Here is a 20,528-nt window from a genome sequence, read left to right as displayed (position 1 = left end):
AGGAGAGAGGAGGATAGGAGAGGGGAGAGGAGAGGAGAGGGGAGAGGAGAGGAGAGGGGAGGAGAGGAGAGGAGAGGAGAGGAGAGGAGAGGAGAGGAGAGGAGAGAGGAGAGGGGAGAGGAGGAGAGGAGAGGAGAGGAGAGGAGAGGAGAGGAGAGAGGAGAGGGGAGAGGAGAGGAGAGGAGAGGAGAGGAGAGAGGAGAGGAGAGAGGAGAGGGGAGAGGAGAGGATAGGAGAGAGGAGAGGAGAGAGAGGGTAGGAGAGGAGAGAGGAGAGGAGAGGAGAGGAGAGGATAGGAGAGGAGAGGAGAGAGGAGAGGAGAGGATAGGAGAGGAGAGGAGAGGAGAGGAGAGAGAGGGTAGGAGAGGAGAGAGGAGAGGAGAGGAGAGGAGAGGAGAGGAGAGGAGAGGAGAGGAGAGGAGAGGAGAGGAGAGGAGAGAGGGGAGGCTGAAACACGTCAATAGTTTAATATTTATAACACCTAGAGACTCCATTTTTGTTTTTACAACATTGGTAACACTAAACTGGGTTATTTACTTCTTCCTGTAGTTTAGTAAATGCTGACTCAGCGTATTCCTTCATTCCGTTGTAAAGTGTGAGTGTGTGCGTTACCGTGGTAACAGGGACCCTCGGACACGATGCTGACGGCTCTCTGCTTCTTGCAGGCGGCTCTCCGGAGGAAGCACTCGTTCTGGTAGGTGTCCCCGTTGGATCCACACACAGGGACGTACTTCTTGTGACACTGAAACACACCACGAGATGACATCATCAGAACTGTCAGTGTGTGTGTGTGTGTGTGTGTGTGTGTGTGTGTGTGTGTGTGACTCACGTGGAACTGGCAGACACACTTGATGTCGGCTCCGTTCTCTCTGCAGGTTCCTCCGAAGCGACACGTTCCGGCGTCACACACCCTCAGGTCGCTCTTCTTCTCCGACAGATCTGAAAACAACGACACGATCGTCTCAACGAGGTGCGTTTGGTTTGTTCACCCAGAGGAGCAGACGACGGGACAACCGGGGTGATGTTCAAGAAGATGAACACACAACGCTGTTGCCTTCTTACTAACAGATTCATTCATTCATTACAGATATGGATTGAAGCAGAATATTGTGATCGATGAAAACATGGTGTGAGTTTTGGAAAATTATAAAATCTAAAATTTTCAATAAATGACGACTTTTGTAAATGTTTACATCACAACAGAACACACACACACACACACACACACACACACACACACACACACACACACACACAAAAAAACACACACACACACACACACACACACAGACACACACACACACACACACACACACACACACACACACACACACACACACACACACACACACACACACACACACACACACACACACACACTTTCCTGATGGCAGCTGATTGGTCGGCGGTCCGCAAGCCGGCCAATTAGAGCAGGTAATTACAGGGGTCGTGACCCATCTCTTCCTCTGTGGTTAGTAAAAACCTCCACCTGAGACACAAACCTCCACCTGAGACACAAACCTCCACCTGAGACACAAACTTCCACCTGAGACACAAACTTCCACCTGAGACACAAACCTCCACCTGAGACACAAACTTCCACCTGAGACACAAACCTCCACCTGAGACACAACAGCTTGTTTACGGAGTCACAGGTCTGCAGAGACGCGTCCCCACCACGGAGGCTCTGTGGGGAGTTAAGTGAGGAAAGCCTCCGTTTACACAAACAACAACCTACGAACAGCTGTTTGTGAAACGTGAGCACGACGTCAGACAGTGAAGACCTCAAGCTCTCAGGTGAATCAGGACACCAGAGGACTACGCAGTCAAAGACATGAAGGGCAGTAAGAAAAACCGGGCGGGTCAGATAAATTACAGAAATGCAGAATGTGATTGCATCTGGTGAAGAGTTCCACACGACTGGTTTAGGACTCGAAACTCAAGAGTTTAGGACTAGGGAGTGGTCTCTGGTCTTGGCTCAGGACTTGCCTGTCTTGAGCCGGGACCTGACTTGCCGGACTTGAGTGCAAAGACTCGAGACTTACTTGTGACTTGCAAACTGATGACTTGGTCCCAACTCTGCAAAGACGGACCATCGAAAACCCCTCAATCCTGCAGCAGGGGCTGTTTGGGGACTCAGAACCAAACCCCCGGGTTCCTGCACTCAAAATGCAGGTCAAGTTCCTGAGTCCGTAAAAGGTTCTTGAGTTCAGATGCAGACCGATAGACCTCCATTCTGAAGAAGACCAGACACAGTCCTCTGGACCAGGACAGAGTTTCAGATCAGCTTGAACACTAAAACGGCCTCGGGTCCATGAAACCTCTCTGACTGGCTCTGAGAGAGTCTCTGTGATGTGAAGTGATTCAGGACTCTGACGAGTCAGTGACCTGAGACACGACCACAGAACAGCATCTCACCGTTGGGTTAGAAAGGTTCTACAATGTACAGAACAACCTGAAGCAGCATTCTGTAAACAGAGAAGACACGAGTTTAAAGAAGCTGACGAGTGTTCAGTGTTCGATCAGACGAGCTGCTCTGAAGCGTCAGTGATGAAGAAAGAGAAGCTGATCTGAGGCCAGTCAGGAACAAAGAACACTGACCTGAAAGTCAAGAGGAAGAACGTCTTCATCCTCCGGAGATCAGTGAAGCGAAAACAGACTAACCTCCTCTCTCTCTGTGTGTGTCTCTCTCTCTGTGTCTCACTCGATCTCTCTCTCTCTCTCTCTATGTGTGTCTCTCTGTCTGTCTCTCTCTGTCTCTCTCTCTCTCTCTCTCTCTCTCTCTCTGTCTCTCTCTCTCTCTCTCTGTGTCTCTCTCTGTCTCTCTGAGTGGAAGGAGCACGGAGTTGACGGAGCGTGTCTGAGAGCAGTTAACACTGATTTTTCCGGTATTTCTCCGTCACTAGTTAACGTTGGATGTGATGGTGTATCTCACGGTGTTTGTGGGAACATTTAGCTGGTTTTAGGGTCTTTGTGAGTGGTTCAGTCGAGCAGCGCGAGCTGTCGGCTGCTAAACGCCACCATGGACATGACCGGGTTAACGAGGAAACACGGCATAAAGATCCCGCCGACGTTCCCGGTGTCAGTGGAGGAATGCAGCCTGGCTGTGGGTGAACTTGTCGGCCACAGCAGCGTGAAGTCCGCTGCCCGAATGAACAATGCCGTGGTCATCTTTTTAGACACCATCAGAAATGCGGAAGTGGTGATTGACAACGGGATCGAGGTGGGCGATAACTTCTTCCCCGTGTACCCTCTCTGCACACCGGCTGTGAAGGTAACAGTGTCCAACGTCCCACCGTTCATCAGAGATGAAGACATAACCAGAGAACTATCGAGACACGGGAGGATAGTGTCTGGGGTGAAGAAGGTGTCCTCTGGGTGCAGGTCTCCTCTCCTGAAGCACGTGGTGTCTCACAGGAGACAGCTGCGCTTGATCCCGAACAACAGGAGCAAGGGACTCAACCTAGTGTTCAATGTGAGAGTAGACGACTTTGACTACATGATCGATGCAACAACTGATGACTTTAAATGTTTCAGCTGTGGAAAAGTGGGTCATCAGAGCAGAACGTGTCCTGAGAAAAACAGCTCTCATAAGGACCAGAACCAGAACCAGAACCAGATGGGTACTGAAGAGGGCAGAGGGGACAAGCAAGACGGACAGGACGGGCCAGATGGGGTCCAACAGAGCAGGGAGGAGGGGACGAGCGGGTTACAGGAGGTGAGGGTGGAGGATATAAGTGAGACACAGGAGGTTAGGGTGGAGGAAACAAGTGAGACACAGGAGGTGAGGGTGGAGGAAACAAGTGAGACACAGGAGGTTAGGGTGGAGGGAATAAGTGAGACACAGGAGGTTAGGGTGGAGGAAACAAGTGAGACACAGGAGGTGAGGGTGGAGGGAATAAGTGAGACACAGGAGGTTAGGGTGGAGGAAACAAGTGAGACACAGGAGGTGAGGGTGGAGGGAATAAGTGAGACACAGGAGGTTAGGGTGGAGGAAACAAGTGAGACACAGGAGGTGAGGGTGGAGGGAATAAGTGAGACACAGGAGGTTAGGGTGGAGGAAACAAGTGAGACACAGGAGGTGAGGGTGGAGGAAATAAGTGAGACACAGGAGGTGAGGGTGGAGGGAATAAGTGAGACACAGGAGGTTAGGGTGGAGGAAACAAGTGAGACACAGGAGGTGGTGAAGGATGGGGCAAGTGAGATCCAGCAGGTGAGGGAGAGTGCTGGAGGACAGGTGGAGACAGCTAGGGAGGTGGACATGGAAGCAGACGAGGAGCAGCTCAAAGCCCCTCAGCTGAAGAGGAAACAGAGAGGAGACAGCGGAAGCTCACAGGCGAAGAAAGCTGCAACTCAAGAAAGTGGAGGAGCGGCAGAGTGTGAGTCCAGTCTGGAGGAAGACTCTGAGTCCAGTATGGAAGAGGACTCTGAATCAAGTTGGGAGGACTCTGAGTCCAGTCAGGAGGAGGGCGCTGCTGCTGACAGTGAGCCCTCTAAACACGGTGCTGGCAGCTGTAGGAGCTCTAGAGACTACAGCGTGGAGATAATAAAGGAGTATCTGAGGAGGAGTAAGAACGTGAGAGGAGCCAAAGTGGAGGACTACCTCTCTGACAAAGAGAAGCTCTCCAGCTCTGCCAGAGCTCACATGAGGAGCAAGGACAGAGGAGGTCTCACTCAGCAGGAAGGCTTCAGACTGAAGAAGATAGTTCACAAAGTGGACAAAGAACTGAACAAAGATGGAGCTCAGTGAGAGTCAGATCTGACAATCAAAGACACATTTATGTTTGTTGGACTTTATTTGTTTAACTGTTTAAAATGATAAAGAAAGATGTTGTTCAAACAAAATAAAGGTTTTCTAAAAATCAAATCTCTGTCTCTCTCTGTTTCTCTGTGTCTCTCTCTGTGTCTCTCTCTCTCTGTATCACTCGATGTCTCTCTGTCTCTCTCTCTCTGTGTCTCTCTCTCTCTGTGTGTCTCTCTCTCTCTCTGTGTGTCTCTCTCTCTCTCTGTGTCTCTCTCTGTCTCTCTCTGTGTCTCTCTCTCTCTGTATCACTCGATGTCTCTCTCTCTCTCTCTGTATCTGTCTCTGTCGATGTCTCTCGCCCTCTCTCTGTCTCTCTCTCTCTGTGTATCACTCGATGTCTCTATCTCTCTCTCTCTCGCCCTCTCTCGCTCCAACGACTCCATCATCTCTCGTCTTGTGCTTCTCTTCTCAACCTACATCCAGTTACACCACACGGCCAGAAGTATGTGGACACCTGCACACTGAACTAAAGAGTTCATCTCAACAGTTCAACGCCGATGATCGTTGAACTGTTGAGAGATTTGGTTTTGATGAGTTTTATTTGGTTTCTGTCCGGTTCAAAGGTCAAACTGTTTGTCAATGGAGTCTGGTGGCTTTGAGGAGAGCGTATCAATTCTATGTTTTATACGTTTATAAATTATAATAATTCTACAAATCCCTGCTGATTTTTTAGGTCGACATGTTTGTAAGTGTGACGTCCATTTATTACAACGTGTGCTCTCTGAACACTAAGGAGGAGTCTCTGAAGGACACGACTTGAAACCAAGGAAGCATCCTCGACTCTGAGGAACACAAGGTTTCTGTTTTCATGTTTTCATGTTTTCATGTTTTCATGTTTCATGTTTTCATGCTGCCTTTCAATCCAGGAAACTTTCCAGGGAACAGAAGCATTAAACCATCCCATAAAGAGATGGATGTGCTTTAGATGTGTTTGTTTCTGAGCTGTAAACTGAGGCAGAGGTGTGAGCTCTGAAGTCTCCTCCAGGAGAACATCTGTGACCAACAGAAGAAGAAGAGTTCACATCTTCTGCAAACAGAAACCACAAAGATTTCATCCTTTAGATCCTTTAGTTCAGTGTTTTTATGAACTATTTTAGTTTCTCATTTCTGGATTTAGATCAAAGAACTGACAGAAAACATCAAACTCTCTGACGCGTGAATCTTTAAAAACACAAACGTAGAGTTTCATCAGCTGCTCGCTGAAGTCTTCATCAGACAGTCACTTTGTTGGGGACTATTTTCAGCGGCGGATTGATCCACAGGACGCTTTATGTGACTCAGAATAAACTAGTCTGATTGGAGCTGAAGACTAATTTATCATTTTGATCAAATTTTATTATTTTAAACTGACGATTCTTGGGTTTGTTTTTTTAAAGAAATGTATTTTTGTAGATAACGATTATTTTCATCGTGGATTAATCTGAAGATTATTTTCTCCATTAAACGATTGTTTGGTTTGTTAAAATAGTAAAAAAAGATCAAAGCAGTAAATGTGTCACATTTGTGATCTTTTTGTTGAGACTCTTCTCCTGAATCCTTAAATATTGATACTGCGCTACACATTCAGACTGCTGTCATGATATATATATATATATATTTATATATATACGTATATTTATATATATTGTCACGACCCAGCTCAAAAGGCCGCAACATGAGGGAGACAAGACGAGTTAAAAGTAATAAATAGACGTTTATTTAAAGTACAAACTAACAGACCTAAACTAAACTAAACTAAACAAACAAATAAACAGCCAGGTCCTCCAAACAGGAGACAGAGAGGAGATGTGCAGAGAGGCACCAGCCACAGAAGAGGGGCAGCCTCTATAACTGGGACCAACCCAACTCAGGTGTCGCCCATCAGTGGCCAATTAACATCCTGGAAGACAACCTGAGAGGAAACAGACAGACCCCTGGTGGAAGGGAGGGGTCGTCACAATATGTATATTTATATTGATACTTCTCTACATATTCAGACACGACATCACTGACTTCACACACCTTCTGAATCATCTCTGATCTCACTGTACAGGTGATGGCTCTGTTGTCATGGTGACGATATGATGTAGGGACGGTGTGAATGAATGCGTGAATGAATGAGTGAATGAAGGACACATTGGGACCCGATGGCTCAGAACACATCCAGAGCCGAGACAACAGGAAGAGACCACAACAAACTTTACAAAATGGCCAAACGGTGAAACTACAACTTCCTGGTCCGTCCTGTGATGTCACGAGCCCCAAAAAAGACTTTCCCTCATTGACTCGCATTGAGAGTCTGTAACTCATGTATTCTGATGGGACTCAACTAACCCAGTACCAACACCTGACCAGCCCTTCTTAAAGGAGCAGCATTCGGTCCTGCAAGCTGTAAAAAAAGCTCAAATAGTTTATTTTCCGTTCACAAGAACGAGGCCCGACCGAGGGCTGGGAGGAGGCGGGGCTAAAGGAAACACCTGTGACATCACCTGTGACATCACCTGGTAACGCTGGCTGAGGCCTTTCGTCATCTCTTTGGGTGTCAGATCTCCATCAAACAGAAACCCCAAAGATGTGTCAAGATAACAGCTGGATCATGTGATCATCATCCAATAAAGAGGGGGGGCAAACTGTGACCTCTGACCTCCTCAAAACCTCCAGCGTGATCAGAAAACCAGAGGTGATGCGTTCAGGTGTAAACAGGATGTTGTTGTGTCTCACCTGGGCAGTCGGCGGCCTTCCCGGGGCCGCAGTCCGCACCACCACCGCTGCGGGGGAACGAGCTCCGGACGGCGGGGAGGACCAGCAGGAGCAGCAGGCAGCAGCACCAGGAGACCCGGCACACCGGAGCCATGATGGAGGCCGGAGGGGAGAGGGAGAAGAGGGGAGAGGTGGAGAATAAAGGGAGAGGTGGAGGTTTAAATGAAGATAGAGGTTCAGGTCTGTGTGTGCAGGGGTAGATAGAGGTCTACAAACACAGACGGAGGAGTAGAAAGAAGATAAAAAAACAGGAATAAAAATATTCTGTTTTTCTAGATTCGTCCTTCAAATAAAATCCAGAGTGAAAACTGTCCGCAGGAAACGAGCGGAGCTGAAATGTAGCGACTTCAGATCCGGACGCCCTCCATGAGTTTCCTCTCCGCGGCCCCGGAGTCTCTCTGGAGGAAAGAAAAGCTCCGGAAAACACGATGAGAGAGCCGGGAGGAGGGCTGCTAGACGAAGCCCCGGATAACAAAGCAAAGCAGGGCCTGGGGCTGCACACACCGACCCCCCTCTCACACACTCTCACACACTCACACACACACACACACCTCCACCACCCCCTAAAACCAGTCTGATCACAGCCCGGACCGAGCCTCCATCCCCCAGCCCCGCTGCCTCGCACTCAAACCGGCGGGGAGAACCGCGGAGCGTTCCGCGGACAAAAGAGATCCAGGTGGGGAAAAGAAGAAGCGGCTTCCAGTAGCATCCAGGCCGAAGAGGAGCGAGTGTGCACCGGGGACGATTTGCGGATTTGGTGGGTCGGTCGGACCGGGACTCCCTTTTTTTTTTTTTTTTTTTTTGTCCTGCTGTTCTTCTTCTACTGAAGCAAATCAACAAAGGCTGGGACCACGTGACCTCCAAGAGACCACTCCCACTGAGAGACGCTGCACACTGTCCTCTGGAGACTGATGATTAACCTCGTCTCCGTCACAATATACACAACTATACAATAATACACAAATATATACAATAATACACAATAAGTACATGAATACACAAATATGTACATTAATAAACAATAAATACATTAATACACAATAAATACATTAATACACATTAAATACAACAATACACAATAAATAGATATGTCAGTCAATAAATCCATCAATAACAAAATATAAAATATAAATGCAAATACATCAGTCAATAAATATATACATTTAAATCAATAAATACAATAATTAATAAATCAATAAAATAATACACAAATAAATACATCAATCAATCAATATTATTTTTAATATATATATATAAATACATACATAAATTCATGAATAAATAAATACATACATTTAAATCGATAAATACAATAATACATAAATAAACACATGCATCACTAAATCAATAAATGATTCACTCAATGAATAAAAAATAAATAAATTGATAAATAAATACAAGAATCAAGAAATCAATCAATTAATAAATAAATAAATACATAAAAACATCTAATTAAATAAATGCATCAATATCTCAATCAATTCATAAATACATAAATAAATAATAAATACATGAATAAATAAATGTGATGAAATGTGTCCACGGAGACGGATGGCTCTGCAGGTATTTGGTTTTAAAACATGAATAAAATCTTTCACATACACACATGAGGCAAACTTTTAATATTTTTCACGCTGAATTCAGTTTGTACATGAAAACATGAACCTTGAGCAGAGGCCTGAAAATAGGGGAAGGATCTAAAAGGTTAATGAACACTAACACGTGACCTTAATGAACACTAACATGTTGTGCTGAGTGTCAGTCACTGACGGGCTGCAGCCAGCAGGAGGGGCTGCTGCTCCTCTAACTGGAGCACCAGGTACAGAAGAAGGACAATATTCAACACATTGACCTGAAACTCAGATTTCACTACAGTTGACCTTTAGTCATACTTAGTGATAAACACATTGAATCTGATGATTTTCCTCCTGAATGATGTGCCTTATGATTGGCATGAATTATTGTAAAAACTATCCGGTCAGTGTGTTTTAATGATTTTACTTATTCGAGTGCAAACCTCACAAACTCAGAGCAGATAAATCCCGGCGTGTCCTGTGATGGGAAAATATATTATTGTATCATGCTTAGTTTTAAAGAATGTACTACTCGTAGTCAGGCGATGTTTTTTAATTAGTTTTGTATCCAGGTGTCTTGTTATCTCTTCCCATGAAGGATGAGAAGTGAAGAGACACTGTGTCTTTGTCTTAGGAGAAAGACACAGTGAGACCTTGACCCCAGAACTGAATTTCAGAAACAGACATCCTGTCTGAAATACTTGTACTCCCCTTTTGTCACATTATCTGAATTTGTAAGTCGTGAACCTTTTGTATGCATAAATGATGTTGAATGTTGCACCTTTTAGAAGCCTTCTCACAGTACACTGAGATACGTGTCTTTGGGACTGCTCTCTCTTTATTGCAATAAAGACCAACAACTTTGATTCTTTCGAGACTCTGTTTATTGATCCAGATTGAAAACTTCCACCCTTCTCCCCATTAATCATAGAAATCTTCCATCACAGTCCCCTGAGGGCCCCGACCCCCATGTTGAGACCCTCTGACTGACTCCTTTAAAGAAGTGAAGATGTTTAACGACAGAAACACAATGAAGGAAACATCCATCTGATCCAGTATTTACATGATGGAGTGAAGATTTTCTCTGAGTGTGAGTTCAGGACACACACACACACACACACACACACACGCACACACACACATACTCACACACACACAGACACACACTGTATTTAATCTTCACCCTCAGGTCAGGGTGTTTTGCTAAGCCATCTGGGCTCATTAGTTCACTTCTCACTCCTCATTCTTTCTCACTCCTCCTCCTCTTCTTCCTCCTCATCCTCCTCTCCCGCTTCCTTCTCCTCCTATTCCTCCTTCTCGTTTGTTTCCTCCTCCTCCTCCTCCTCCTCCTTTGTTTCCTCCTCCTCCCCTTCCTCCTCCTCTTCCTCCTCCTCCTCCTCCTCCTCCATCTAAACCACAGTAAACATGTACTATTACATTTTAAATATGAATGACTCTTCATAATCATAGAATTGTTCATATTTTTAATGTTTGAGGTGAGTTAACTGAAATCTTCTCAATGTGACAGAATCAACTTTTACTTTACAGGAAACAAAGAAGAAGAAAAGCTTCATCAATAAAAACACGAACAGAAGCTCTCTGAGATAATTTTTAGGATTTCATGAAAGATGAAAGTGGTTTTGACTGAAATGTTTTTTAATGTTTATGAACCTTTATTTGTTTCTGTGACATTAAAATCAGAGTCTCATGTTTTTCATGACCGCAGGCTGAAAACTCACCTCTTCAAGAAGTACTACCCTGAGCCTTCCACTCAGCACTTATTGTATTGTATTAGCATTTATTGTATCCATATTAGTTTGTTTCTGTTCTTCTGCTCTGGTTTATGCTCTTAGATGTTAAAGGAGATGCACTTATGACTTCTGGTGACTAGTAGTTCTCTTGAATACTGATGTTGAATAAACTTATTGTAAGTCGCTTTGGATAAAAGCGTCTGCTAAATGACTGTAATTTAATGTAACTCTGGTCCTGAATGGATTTTATTTATCGTCTTATCGTAGAATGAAGAGCGACTTTATGTCAGAAGATGTGAAACGTTACAGGAGTCAGAGGCTCATATTAGTTTCTTCTTCTGAAGAAACGTTCACATGAAACACAACATTTACTGGATGTTCTCACCTCAGACAGATGACACAGACAAATTGTGTGTGTGTGTGTGTGTGTGTGTGTGTGTGTGTGTGAGACAGAGTTGTAACTTGTTGCATGAAGACATGCTGAAACACTGGAACTGTCACACATGAATGAATCAGGACCAGATCTGGGAAGTCAAACTGATTCTCTGTGTGTGTGTGTGTGTGTGTGTGTGTGTGTGTGTGTGTGTGTGTGTGTGTGTGTGTGTGTGTGTGTGTGTGTGTGTGTGTGTGTGTGTGTGTGTGTGTGTGTATGTGTGTATGTGTGTGTGTGTGTGTGTGCAAGCACTCAAGTTGATGATATCTTACAAAAAGTTATTCCTCATTTTTCCTTTGAAAGTCTCCAGAAACGTGTAAATTTCTGTTTGTTACATAAATACCGTCTTTGCAAAATAAACTTCAGTCTTCACAGTAAAAACAAGTTAGGAAAAGATACTGAAATACTGAGTGATGTTCAGGAAAAGATTGTGGTTTGCGTTAAAAATAACTGCAGAAGTGGTGTCACTAAAATACAGAAGTTAGGTGCAGGTTGGTGACATCCAGCATTCATAGCTATACCTACAAAAAAGAATTTGCCGTATTTTATAGATAAAGTGATGACAGTATTTCATATGTTATCCACGTAATCATGAAAAAGGAAGTATGGAGGGAAGTGGATAGGTTTCTTTCCTCCAGCAAACCGCTGTTCGTTCTTTATGTGAAATGAGAAGCTTAACTAAGTAGTGTTGTTGTCTCAACCTAACTAAGTAGTTTAGTTGTCTCAACCTAACTAAGTAGTTTTGTTGTCTCAACCTAACTAAGTAGTTTAGTTGTCTCAAACTAACTAAGTAGTTTTGTTGTCTCAACCTAACTAAGTAGTTTAGTTGTCTCAACCTAACTAAGTAGTTTTGTTGTCTCAACCTAACTAAGTAGTGTTGTTGTCTAAACCTAACTAAGTAGTTTGTTGTCTAAACCTAACTAAGTAGTTTTGTTGTCTCAACCTAACTAAGTAGTTTGTTGTCTCAACATAACTAAGGAGTTTAGTTGTCTCAACCTAACTAAGTAGTTTTGTTGTCTAAACCTAACTAAGTAGTGTTGTTGTCTCAACCTAACTAAGTAGTTTTGTTGTCTAAACCTAACTAAGTAGTTTTGTTGTCTAAACCTAACTAAGTAGTTTTGTTGTCTCAACCTACCTAAGTAGTTTTGTTGTCTAAACCTAACTAAGTAGTTTGTTGTCTAAACCTAACTAAGTAGTTTTGTTGTCTAAACCTAACTAAGTAGTTTTGTTGTCTCAACCTACCTAAGTAGTTTTGTTGTCTAAACCTAACTAAGTAGTTTGTTGTCTAAACCTAACTAAGTAGTTTGTTGTCTAAACCTAACTAAGTAGTTTTGTTGTCTCAACCTAACTAAGTAGTTTGTTGTCTAAACCTAACTAAGTAGTTTTATTGTCTCAACATAACTAAGGAGTTTTGTTGTCTAAACCTAACTAAGTAGTGTTGTTGTCTCAACCTAACTAAGTAGTTTTGTTGTCTAAACCTAACTAAGTAGTTTTGTTGTCTAAACCTAACTAAGTAGTTTAGTTGTCTAAACCTAACTAAGTAGTTTTGTTGTCTCGACCTACCTAAGTAGTTTTGTTGTCTAAACCTAACTAAGTAGTTTTGTTGTCTAAACCTAACTAAGTAGTTTTGTTGTCTAAACCTAACTAAGTAGTTTAGTTGTCTAAACCTAACTAAGTAGTTTTGTTGTCTAAACCTAACTAAGTAGTTTTGTTGTCTCAACCTAACTAAGTAGTTTAGTTGTCTAAACCTAACTAAGTAGTTTAGTTGTCTAAACCTAACTAAGTAGTTTTGTTGTCTAAACCTAACTAAGTAGTGTTGTTGTCTAAACCTAAATAAGTAGTGTTGTTGTCTAACCCTAACTAAGTAGTTTTGTTGTCTAGGAGTAGGTTTTCATAAGATATCATAGGAACCGTTGTATACGTTGTTACGTTTCAAATAAATCAACGTTGTCTTCTCGTTTCACACGGTGAATCTTCTGTTCTATACTTCCTGGTTTATGGACTATGTGGAGGACATATTAATTGATTTTGTCTGATATCTACGATTTTCAGCACATTCATTTTTATAGGTGTAGCTCGGAACCTTTATGAGAGCAGCCTGAGGCATTAAATCAAATCTTCTCATGTTCTTTATCTCATGTTATCAGATTCACCACAGAACCATCCACACAAAGTGAAAATGAAGAACATGTATCATCTGTGATGCTCCTGTCTGAGAAGAAATAATTAAAACTGGTGATGATAACAGTGAATAAAAATCTTTGGGTTTTTCGTCGACTCTACTTTTAGTTCTGAGGATTCTTTGTGTGCCAACTCTATGTTGAGGGATTTTCAAAATAAATGCAGCGCTTTATACTACTTGTTCTGTCTGCATTGTGTTGGAGCTGGGTCTCAGGTGTGAGCTCCAGCTATGACCCACATCTGAAGGTGTTTCTGCCCGGCGACTCGTGTCAGCTTTTATTAAACACAAATGAGCAAGTAAATCCATTAAGAGGCTCTTTTTTTCTGAATCCACAGATGCTTTGTTGGCAGGAATCAAGCGGCCGCACGCGAATGGTTTTTAGGTAAACAACAGAAAAAACCACACAAAGCAGAGAGGATTTATTAATTATGAATGCAGACAACAGTGCATTGTGGGTGAAATCAGTGACCCCATTAGTGTGAAAACAGGTGTTGAACAAACAGAGGACAAGAAGACGAGGATTTAAAGAGAGACACTTCATGCACTGACTTTAACTTGTTTTTCTTCATAACTCGTCTTCTTTCAGACTCGTGGAGACAAAATATTTATTTTACTACTTTGTCTTTTTGTGTCTGTAGTTTTCTCCTAAATTCACCAAAAGTTACCATTAGATGCCGAACAAAGATCTCTACGGCCGATATCTCCAACACAAGACGAGGATATAGCTTTGATTGGAGGGTGTACTGTCCCTTTAAGAAAAAATTAGCAATTGTAAAAAAACGAAGAAAAAAGTTCCCAGGTTTCCTTCTGTTATAAAATATTTATCTTTAAGAGGAAACAAAGAGTTTGAGGACTGATTATAAGCAGATTAATCTCTGAGAGCAGAGAGCCATCGATGGTGCGTTCAGGTTCATCACCTTTGTGTTCTCTGTTTGTTTCACTGTTAGTTCTTCTGCTCACGTGACTCACCTTTTGTTTTCACGTGTTTGAAGCGTAACAGAGAAGGGAGCGGCCACACGAACATCGTTATAAAGAACATGAACATGAACATAAAGAAAGAACATTTATTTACTTGTTTATTTATTTACTTATTTATTTATTTATTTGTTTATTTATAAAATAGATTCATTGAAATGAAAAATATTCATGTCAGTTTGGGACAATGTGAAATTTCATGTCACGATTCACGATATTCTCCCAAATAATCAATAATATTTCCCTCTGAATACTGGAGGAGAAGTAAAGTACCATAAAGAGAGAGAGAGAGAGAGAGAGACAGATAGAGAGAGAGAGAGAGAGAGAGAGAGAGAGAGGTGGACTTCTCTGTGACTCCACCAGGTTCGTCATTCAGCTTCAGCTCTCGGCTCACAAACACCTTCACGTTGTTCTCATGGAGGAAGTCTGACTTAGAGAAAGAGACATGAGGTTCTGTGGAGGAGGAGCGGCGCTGCTGCTGCTGCTGCTCGGCCGCTGCTGCTGCACCAATCCCGGCAGGACAGGTAGGACTGAGTCCGGGGTGAGAGAGCATGTTACTGCGGGAGGGAGAGAGCGAGAGTCCGGGGTGAGAGACCCGGAGAGAGAGCGTGTTACTGCGGGAGGGAGAGAGCGAGAGTCCGGGGTGAGAGACCCGGAGAGAGAGCGTGTTACTGCGGGAGGGAGAGAGCGAGAGTCCGGGGTGAGAGACCCGGAGTTTTAAATAGTTGAAACGGGTTTATTTATTCTCACTTTATTCTTCGTGTTTCTGCTGATTTTCCTTATTAAACCTACTGAATTGTGTTGTAATAACTTTCAGGAGTTGATGTACTTTTTAAAGTTTTGTTTTGACAAGCTGTCACTCCAGGAAGTATAAAATATAAAATATCTCGATGATATTTTAAACATATTTCAAAGTTCACAACGTGGACGTACTTCCTAGAAATATTACAGGAATATTAAAGTGGTAAAATAAGTGAAATATTCACATCACGAAATAAAACCAAAGGTTAGAGTATCAGTGAATATAAAGAATACAAGTAGAGGAGGATCTTATATGAAGGATGAATATTATAGACATCTATTACTAGAATATGATCGTAATAATTAACGCAATAAATGCATTAAGGCTATAAACTCAATAAATAAATAAACTAAAGATAAAACGTTAAACTACTGCCTTTAAATAAATCAATAACTAGTATCAACACTCAGATATTTCCTCTATGGATCGATCTTCTGATTATTGTCTATAAACAGCCATATTATATTATTATAGCTTATTGTCTACGATGAAGAGACTAACTGTCACATTTGAGATTAAAAGATGAATCGTTTCTCTAAATATGTTCTGATTAAATAGTTTAGTTTTATTTTATTCATTTTTGCACAATTTAAACAATAAAATAAAAATAAACAAACATAAGAAAATGTAATGGTGTCGCGTGTGTGCGTGAGTCTGAACTGAGTGAAACAAGATGAACTTAAAAAACAAACTAATGTTAAAAACAGAAAAATGCACTTTGCTGCAGAGTGAGATACCTCACCTGATCTCACTCCTGCTCTCCAGAGGATGAACCCTTCACATCGTTAACCCTTTAAATGAATTAACCCTTTAATAAACACAGAAGCCTGTTTTTAATTTTCATCCTTTCATAGTTGACTTCATGAAAAGATGAGCATGACCCAGAGTGTATCTCACACACACGCGCACACACACACACACACACACACACACACACACACTCACACACACACACACACACACTCACGCGCACACACACACGCTCACACACACACACACACACACACACACTCACACACACGCGCACACACACACGCTCACACACACACACACACACACACACGCTCACACACACACACACACACACACACACACACACACACACACACACACACACACACACTCACACACACGCGCACACACACACACACACACGCTCACACACACACACACACACACACACACGCTCACACACACACACACACACACACACACCGTAAATCAAACTATTGATTAATGAAGTCAATATTTAAAAAGCCTAAAAGGACAAATTGCTCAACTTGTCCGACCAACAGCCTCGAACCCAAAGACGTTCATCAAAGATCTAAACTGAGGCAACGGAGACTTTTTCTGGCTGAAATGAAGAAAAAAAAACATGTTTGCAAAGCATCATGGGACTTCTGAGAGATGAGGTTTGAGCATATCCGACCAATCAGGTTGCTCGGATCAAATAAGACTTTTGTTCCTTAAAAGAATAAATAACTGATGAACGATGGGAGGAAACGCTGAGCTCAGCTGTTCAGACTCTGATCACAACGTGTCTGTGTCTGTGTGTGTGTGTGTGTGTCTGTGTCTGTGTCTGTGTGTGTGTGTGTGTCTGTGTGTGTGTGTGTGTGTCTGTGTCTGTGTGTGTGTGTGTGTGTCTGTGTGTGTGTGTGTGTCTGTGTCTGTGTGTGTGTGTGTGTGTCTGTGTGTGTGTGTGTGTCTGTGTCTGTGTGTGTGTGTGTGTGTGTGTGTCTGTGTGTGTGTGTGTGTGTCTGTGTGTGTGTGTGTGTGTCTGTGTGTGTGTGTGTGTCTGTGTCTGTGTGTGTGTGTGTGTGTGTGTGTCTGTGTCTGTGTGTGTGTGTGTGTCTGTGTGTGTGTGTGTGTGTCTGTGTCTGTGTGTGTGTGTGTGTGTCTGTGTGTGTGTGTGTGTCTGTGTCTGTGTGTGTGTGTGTGTGTCTGTGTGTGTGTGTGTGTCTGTGTGTGTGTGTGTGTGTGTGTGTCTGTGTGTGTGTGTGTGTGTCTGTGTCTGTGTGTGTGTGTGTGTGTCTGTGTGTGTGTGTGTGTCTGTGTCTGTCTGTGTCTGTGTGTCTGTGTCTGTGTGTGTGTGTGTGCGCGCGTGCGTATGTGTGTGTCTGTGTGTGTGTGCGTGTGTGTGTCTGTGTGTGTGTGTGTGTGCGCGCGTGTGTCTGTGTGTCTGTGCGTGTGTGTGTGTGTGTCTGTATGTGTGTGTCTGTGCGTGTGTGTGTGTGTGTCTGTATGTGTGTGTCTGTGTGTGTGTGTGTGTCTGTGTGTGTGTGTCTGTGTGTGTGTGTGCGTGTCTGTGTGTGTGTGTGTGTGTCAGTAATAAGTGAAAACAGCTGACTGCACTCTCTTTGTCTTGACACAGTGTGATGATGGAGGATTTGTTTTGTGCGTCTTTCCCTGTTTTGAACGGACTGTTGTTGTGTTGTTACACAGACAGACGGTTCGATTCCCCCACCAGCCAATCAGAGACCAGGATTCTCTGGGTATCGACACGTCACCGAGGACGTTGTTGAAGTCGTTGAAGAGATCCTCAAGGAGGTTCAAGTGGTCCTTGAGCTGGTACTAGAGGTCCTTTTGGAGGTTCCAGGCATCAGGCAGGAGGACCGGGGTCTTTAAGAAGGTTATAGAGGTCCATGAAGAGTCAGAGGGGTCCCTGGAAAAGTTGTAAAGGTCCTTGAGTACATTGCAGAGGTCCATGAAGAGGTTCTAAAGTAGCTTGAATTGGTCGAAGTGGTCCTTGAGTTGGTACCAGAGGTCTGCGAGGAGTTTCTAGACATATTCAAGGGGGTTCTAATGGTCGTTGAGGAGGTTCTAATGGTCGTTGAGGAGGTTTAAATGGTCCTTGAGGAGGTTTAAATGGTCCTTGAGGAGGTTCTAATGGTCCTTGAGGAGGTTCTAATGGTCATTGAGGAGGTTCTAATGGTCCTTGAGGAGGTTCTAATGGTCCATGAGGAGGTTCTAATGGTCCATGGGGATGTTCTAATGGTCCTTGAGGAGGTTCTAATGGTCCTTGAGGAGGTTCTAATGGTCCATGAGGAGGTTCTAATGGTCCTTGAGGAGGTTCTAATGGTCATTGAGGAGGTTCTAATGGTCCTTGAGGAGGTTCTAATGGTCCATGAGGAGGTTCTAATGGTCCATGGGGATGTTCTAATGGTCCTTGAGGAGGTTCTAATGGTCCTTGAGGAGGTTCTAATGGTCCATGAGGAGGTTCTAACGGTCATTGAGGAGGTTCTAATGGTCCTTGAGGAGGTTCTAATGGTCCATGAGGAGGTTCTAATGGTCATTGAGGATGTTTAAATGATCCTTGAGCAGGTAGTAGAATCCCTTGAAGAGTCTCCAGTGGTCCTGTAAGACTTGGTAGGGGTCCTGGAGCTTTGAGGGGTTCTTGAGGCGTCAACACGAGTTCTTGAATGAATTAAGTAACACGGCCTGAAGCATTGTTGCTGTTGCTATGGTTACCTGTAGTCTACACTGAGCTCTGGTTTGAACCGGAGGTTAAACTCTGATGAAAGTTTTTACCCATAATGCACCATGTCAAGCCCAGGTCCTTGTGTCTAGTTGGTCTGCAGAACGGCGTCTTCTGATTGGTTGACAGACTTCAGTGATTATAATCTGCACATTCAGCAGCTTCTCTGCAGAGATTAGTCATCGATACAAACATGAGAACAGAGTGTGTGTGTGTGTGTGTGTGTGTAAGGTGTGTGTAAGGTGTGTGTGTGTGTTCTTGATGTTAAAACTGTTTAAACTTGAGAGCTTCAGTAAATGATGAAACACTGATTGTTGTGACTGAGAGACGTTTGAACCGAGCGCTTTGACCTTCAGCCTGCCAACAGACTCTTCCAACGAATTCTGTGTGAGTGTGTGTGTGTGTGTGTGTGTGTGTGTGTGTGTGTGTGTGTGTACTCTACATAATAAAGAAGGTTGGCGCCTCGTGGTAACCATGGCGACACGCTTGGCAGGTTGAGTTGGACCATATCGACTGAAAACTACGACCTCATTGAGCCGAGAACCAGGACAGACTGCTCAGCAGGCTGAGGACAGACGCTGAGACACCAGACGCTGAGACAACAGACTGACAGACAGAGACCTGTCTCATCTCTTTGTGGTCGTTTTGCGTCTCTTTAGGTTTTTGTCTCTTTGTAGTCGTGCCTCTCTTTATTTAAATGTGTAATTTGTCAGATATCATCTGTTTACGGATCCAATTAGTTCCAATTAGAGCAACTAATGAATTAGAGCAACTGTGTGCAGCAACTTCCCAGCTTGGTCAGAGTGTGAGGACAGAGGGGGAGCTCTGCTGCACACTCTGTAAAGCCCCTTGAGGCAAATCTGTGACTTTTATAATATCGGGCTGTATGAATGAAATTGACTTGACTTTGCTTGACCTGCAGCAGCAGCAGCAGCAGTGCATCCTGAGGGATTTTCAGAGCTGGAATGTGGAGAATGTCAATAATGGAGCTCAGGAGCTGTTAGCAGGATCACACAGGCTGCTGGCTCTGTACTGTAACACTGAACCGTCTGAGAGGAGAGCTAAAGCTCTGACCTGTAGTCGACTCTCTCATAACAAAGTGTCGGGTCGCTCCCTGGAGGTCAGAGTTCACACAGAGCTGGGTCTGCAGCTGGACCTCCGGCAGTACTCATGGTACACCTGGGCCTCACGGTGCTGTAGGTAAAGGTGTAGAGGGAACAGGTTGTGTGCTCTCAGATCACTTCCTCTGGTCTGGATCTCCACCATCCTTCCCCAACAACATGTTGGGACTTAATACCAGTTGTGCTTTTTTAAACTGAATTCACGTGAAGTTCCTCTTCTCTGGTGTTCCACAGGGTTCAATCCTCGGGCCCCTGTCACTTGTATTCTATTGTTATGCTGACGATACTCTGCTATAGTTTCCTGTTAGAACTCTCCAGTGACAGAAGCTGGTTAGGAATGCCACGCTGAGGAAGTATCTCACCGGTGAATAGACTCGTGACGGTGTTATGGACTACACAAGATGACGATCTTTAACGTTGGATGGATCGGTTTCTCGCTTCACGTTAACGTTATCAGGTTCCCTGTTACCATCGGCTTTACAGCCCAAATGTTGAGCTTTTGCTTTTGGCTTTGACACCAAATCCTCCTCCGCCTTCGTCTGGTCCCTCGACTGTCTCGCGACCCGCGATACGTGTGAAACCTGCTAACTGTGCTTACGCTTAGTATTCTACAAATTAGAGTTTTCATACTTTGATAAATGTGGGCTTTGGTTTCATCTCTAATAAACTGGC

At 43.7% G+C, this 20,528-nt stretch overlaps 2 protein-coding genes across 2 annotated transcripts in view; one reads left to right on the top strand and one right to left on the bottom strand.

The window, feature by feature from the left end:
• Positions 1 to 537: 537 nt before the first annotated feature.
• On the bottom strand, positions 538 to 9,443 carry LOC142943647 (tomoregulin-1-like). Its single transcript, XM_076085286.1, has 3 exons — positions 7,505 to 9,443; positions 830 to 939; positions 538 to 742 (listed from the first exon to the last, which is right to left on the bottom strand). Exons 1-3 carry the CDS (start codon positions 7,635 to 7,637, stop codon positions 566 to 568), a joined length of 420 nt encoding a protein of 139 aa, XP_075941401.1. The 5' UTR covers positions 7,638 to 9,443; the 3' UTR covers positions 538 to 565.
• A 5,415-nt stretch (positions 9,444 to 14,858) lies between these two features.
• The window catches only part of LOC142943652 (melanoma receptor tyrosine-protein kinase-like), a 30,487-nt gene continuing 24,817 nt past the window's right edge, over positions 14,859 to 20,528 (top strand). Inside the window, exon 1 of the mRNA XM_076085295.1 lies at positions 14,859 to 14,982. Coding sequence (XP_075941410.1) covers positions 14,904 to 14,982 — 79 coding nt within the window. The 5' untranslated portion in view covers positions 14,859 to 14,903. The remainder of the gene's footprint in view (positions 14,983 to 20,528) is intronic.

The sequence above is a fragment of the Anarhichas minor genome, unplaced genomic scaffold, assembly GCF_050575085.1.
Source record: "Anarhichas minor isolate MPS153535 unplaced genomic scaffold, ASM5057508v1 ptg000148l, whole genome shotgun sequence".
Classification (NCBI taxonomy): Eukaryota; Metazoa; Chordata; class Actinopteri; order Perciformes; family Anarhichadidae; genus Anarhichas; species Anarhichas minor.
Note: the sequence above shows the minus strand (reverse complement) of the source record. Positions and strands in the feature narration are given on the sequence as shown.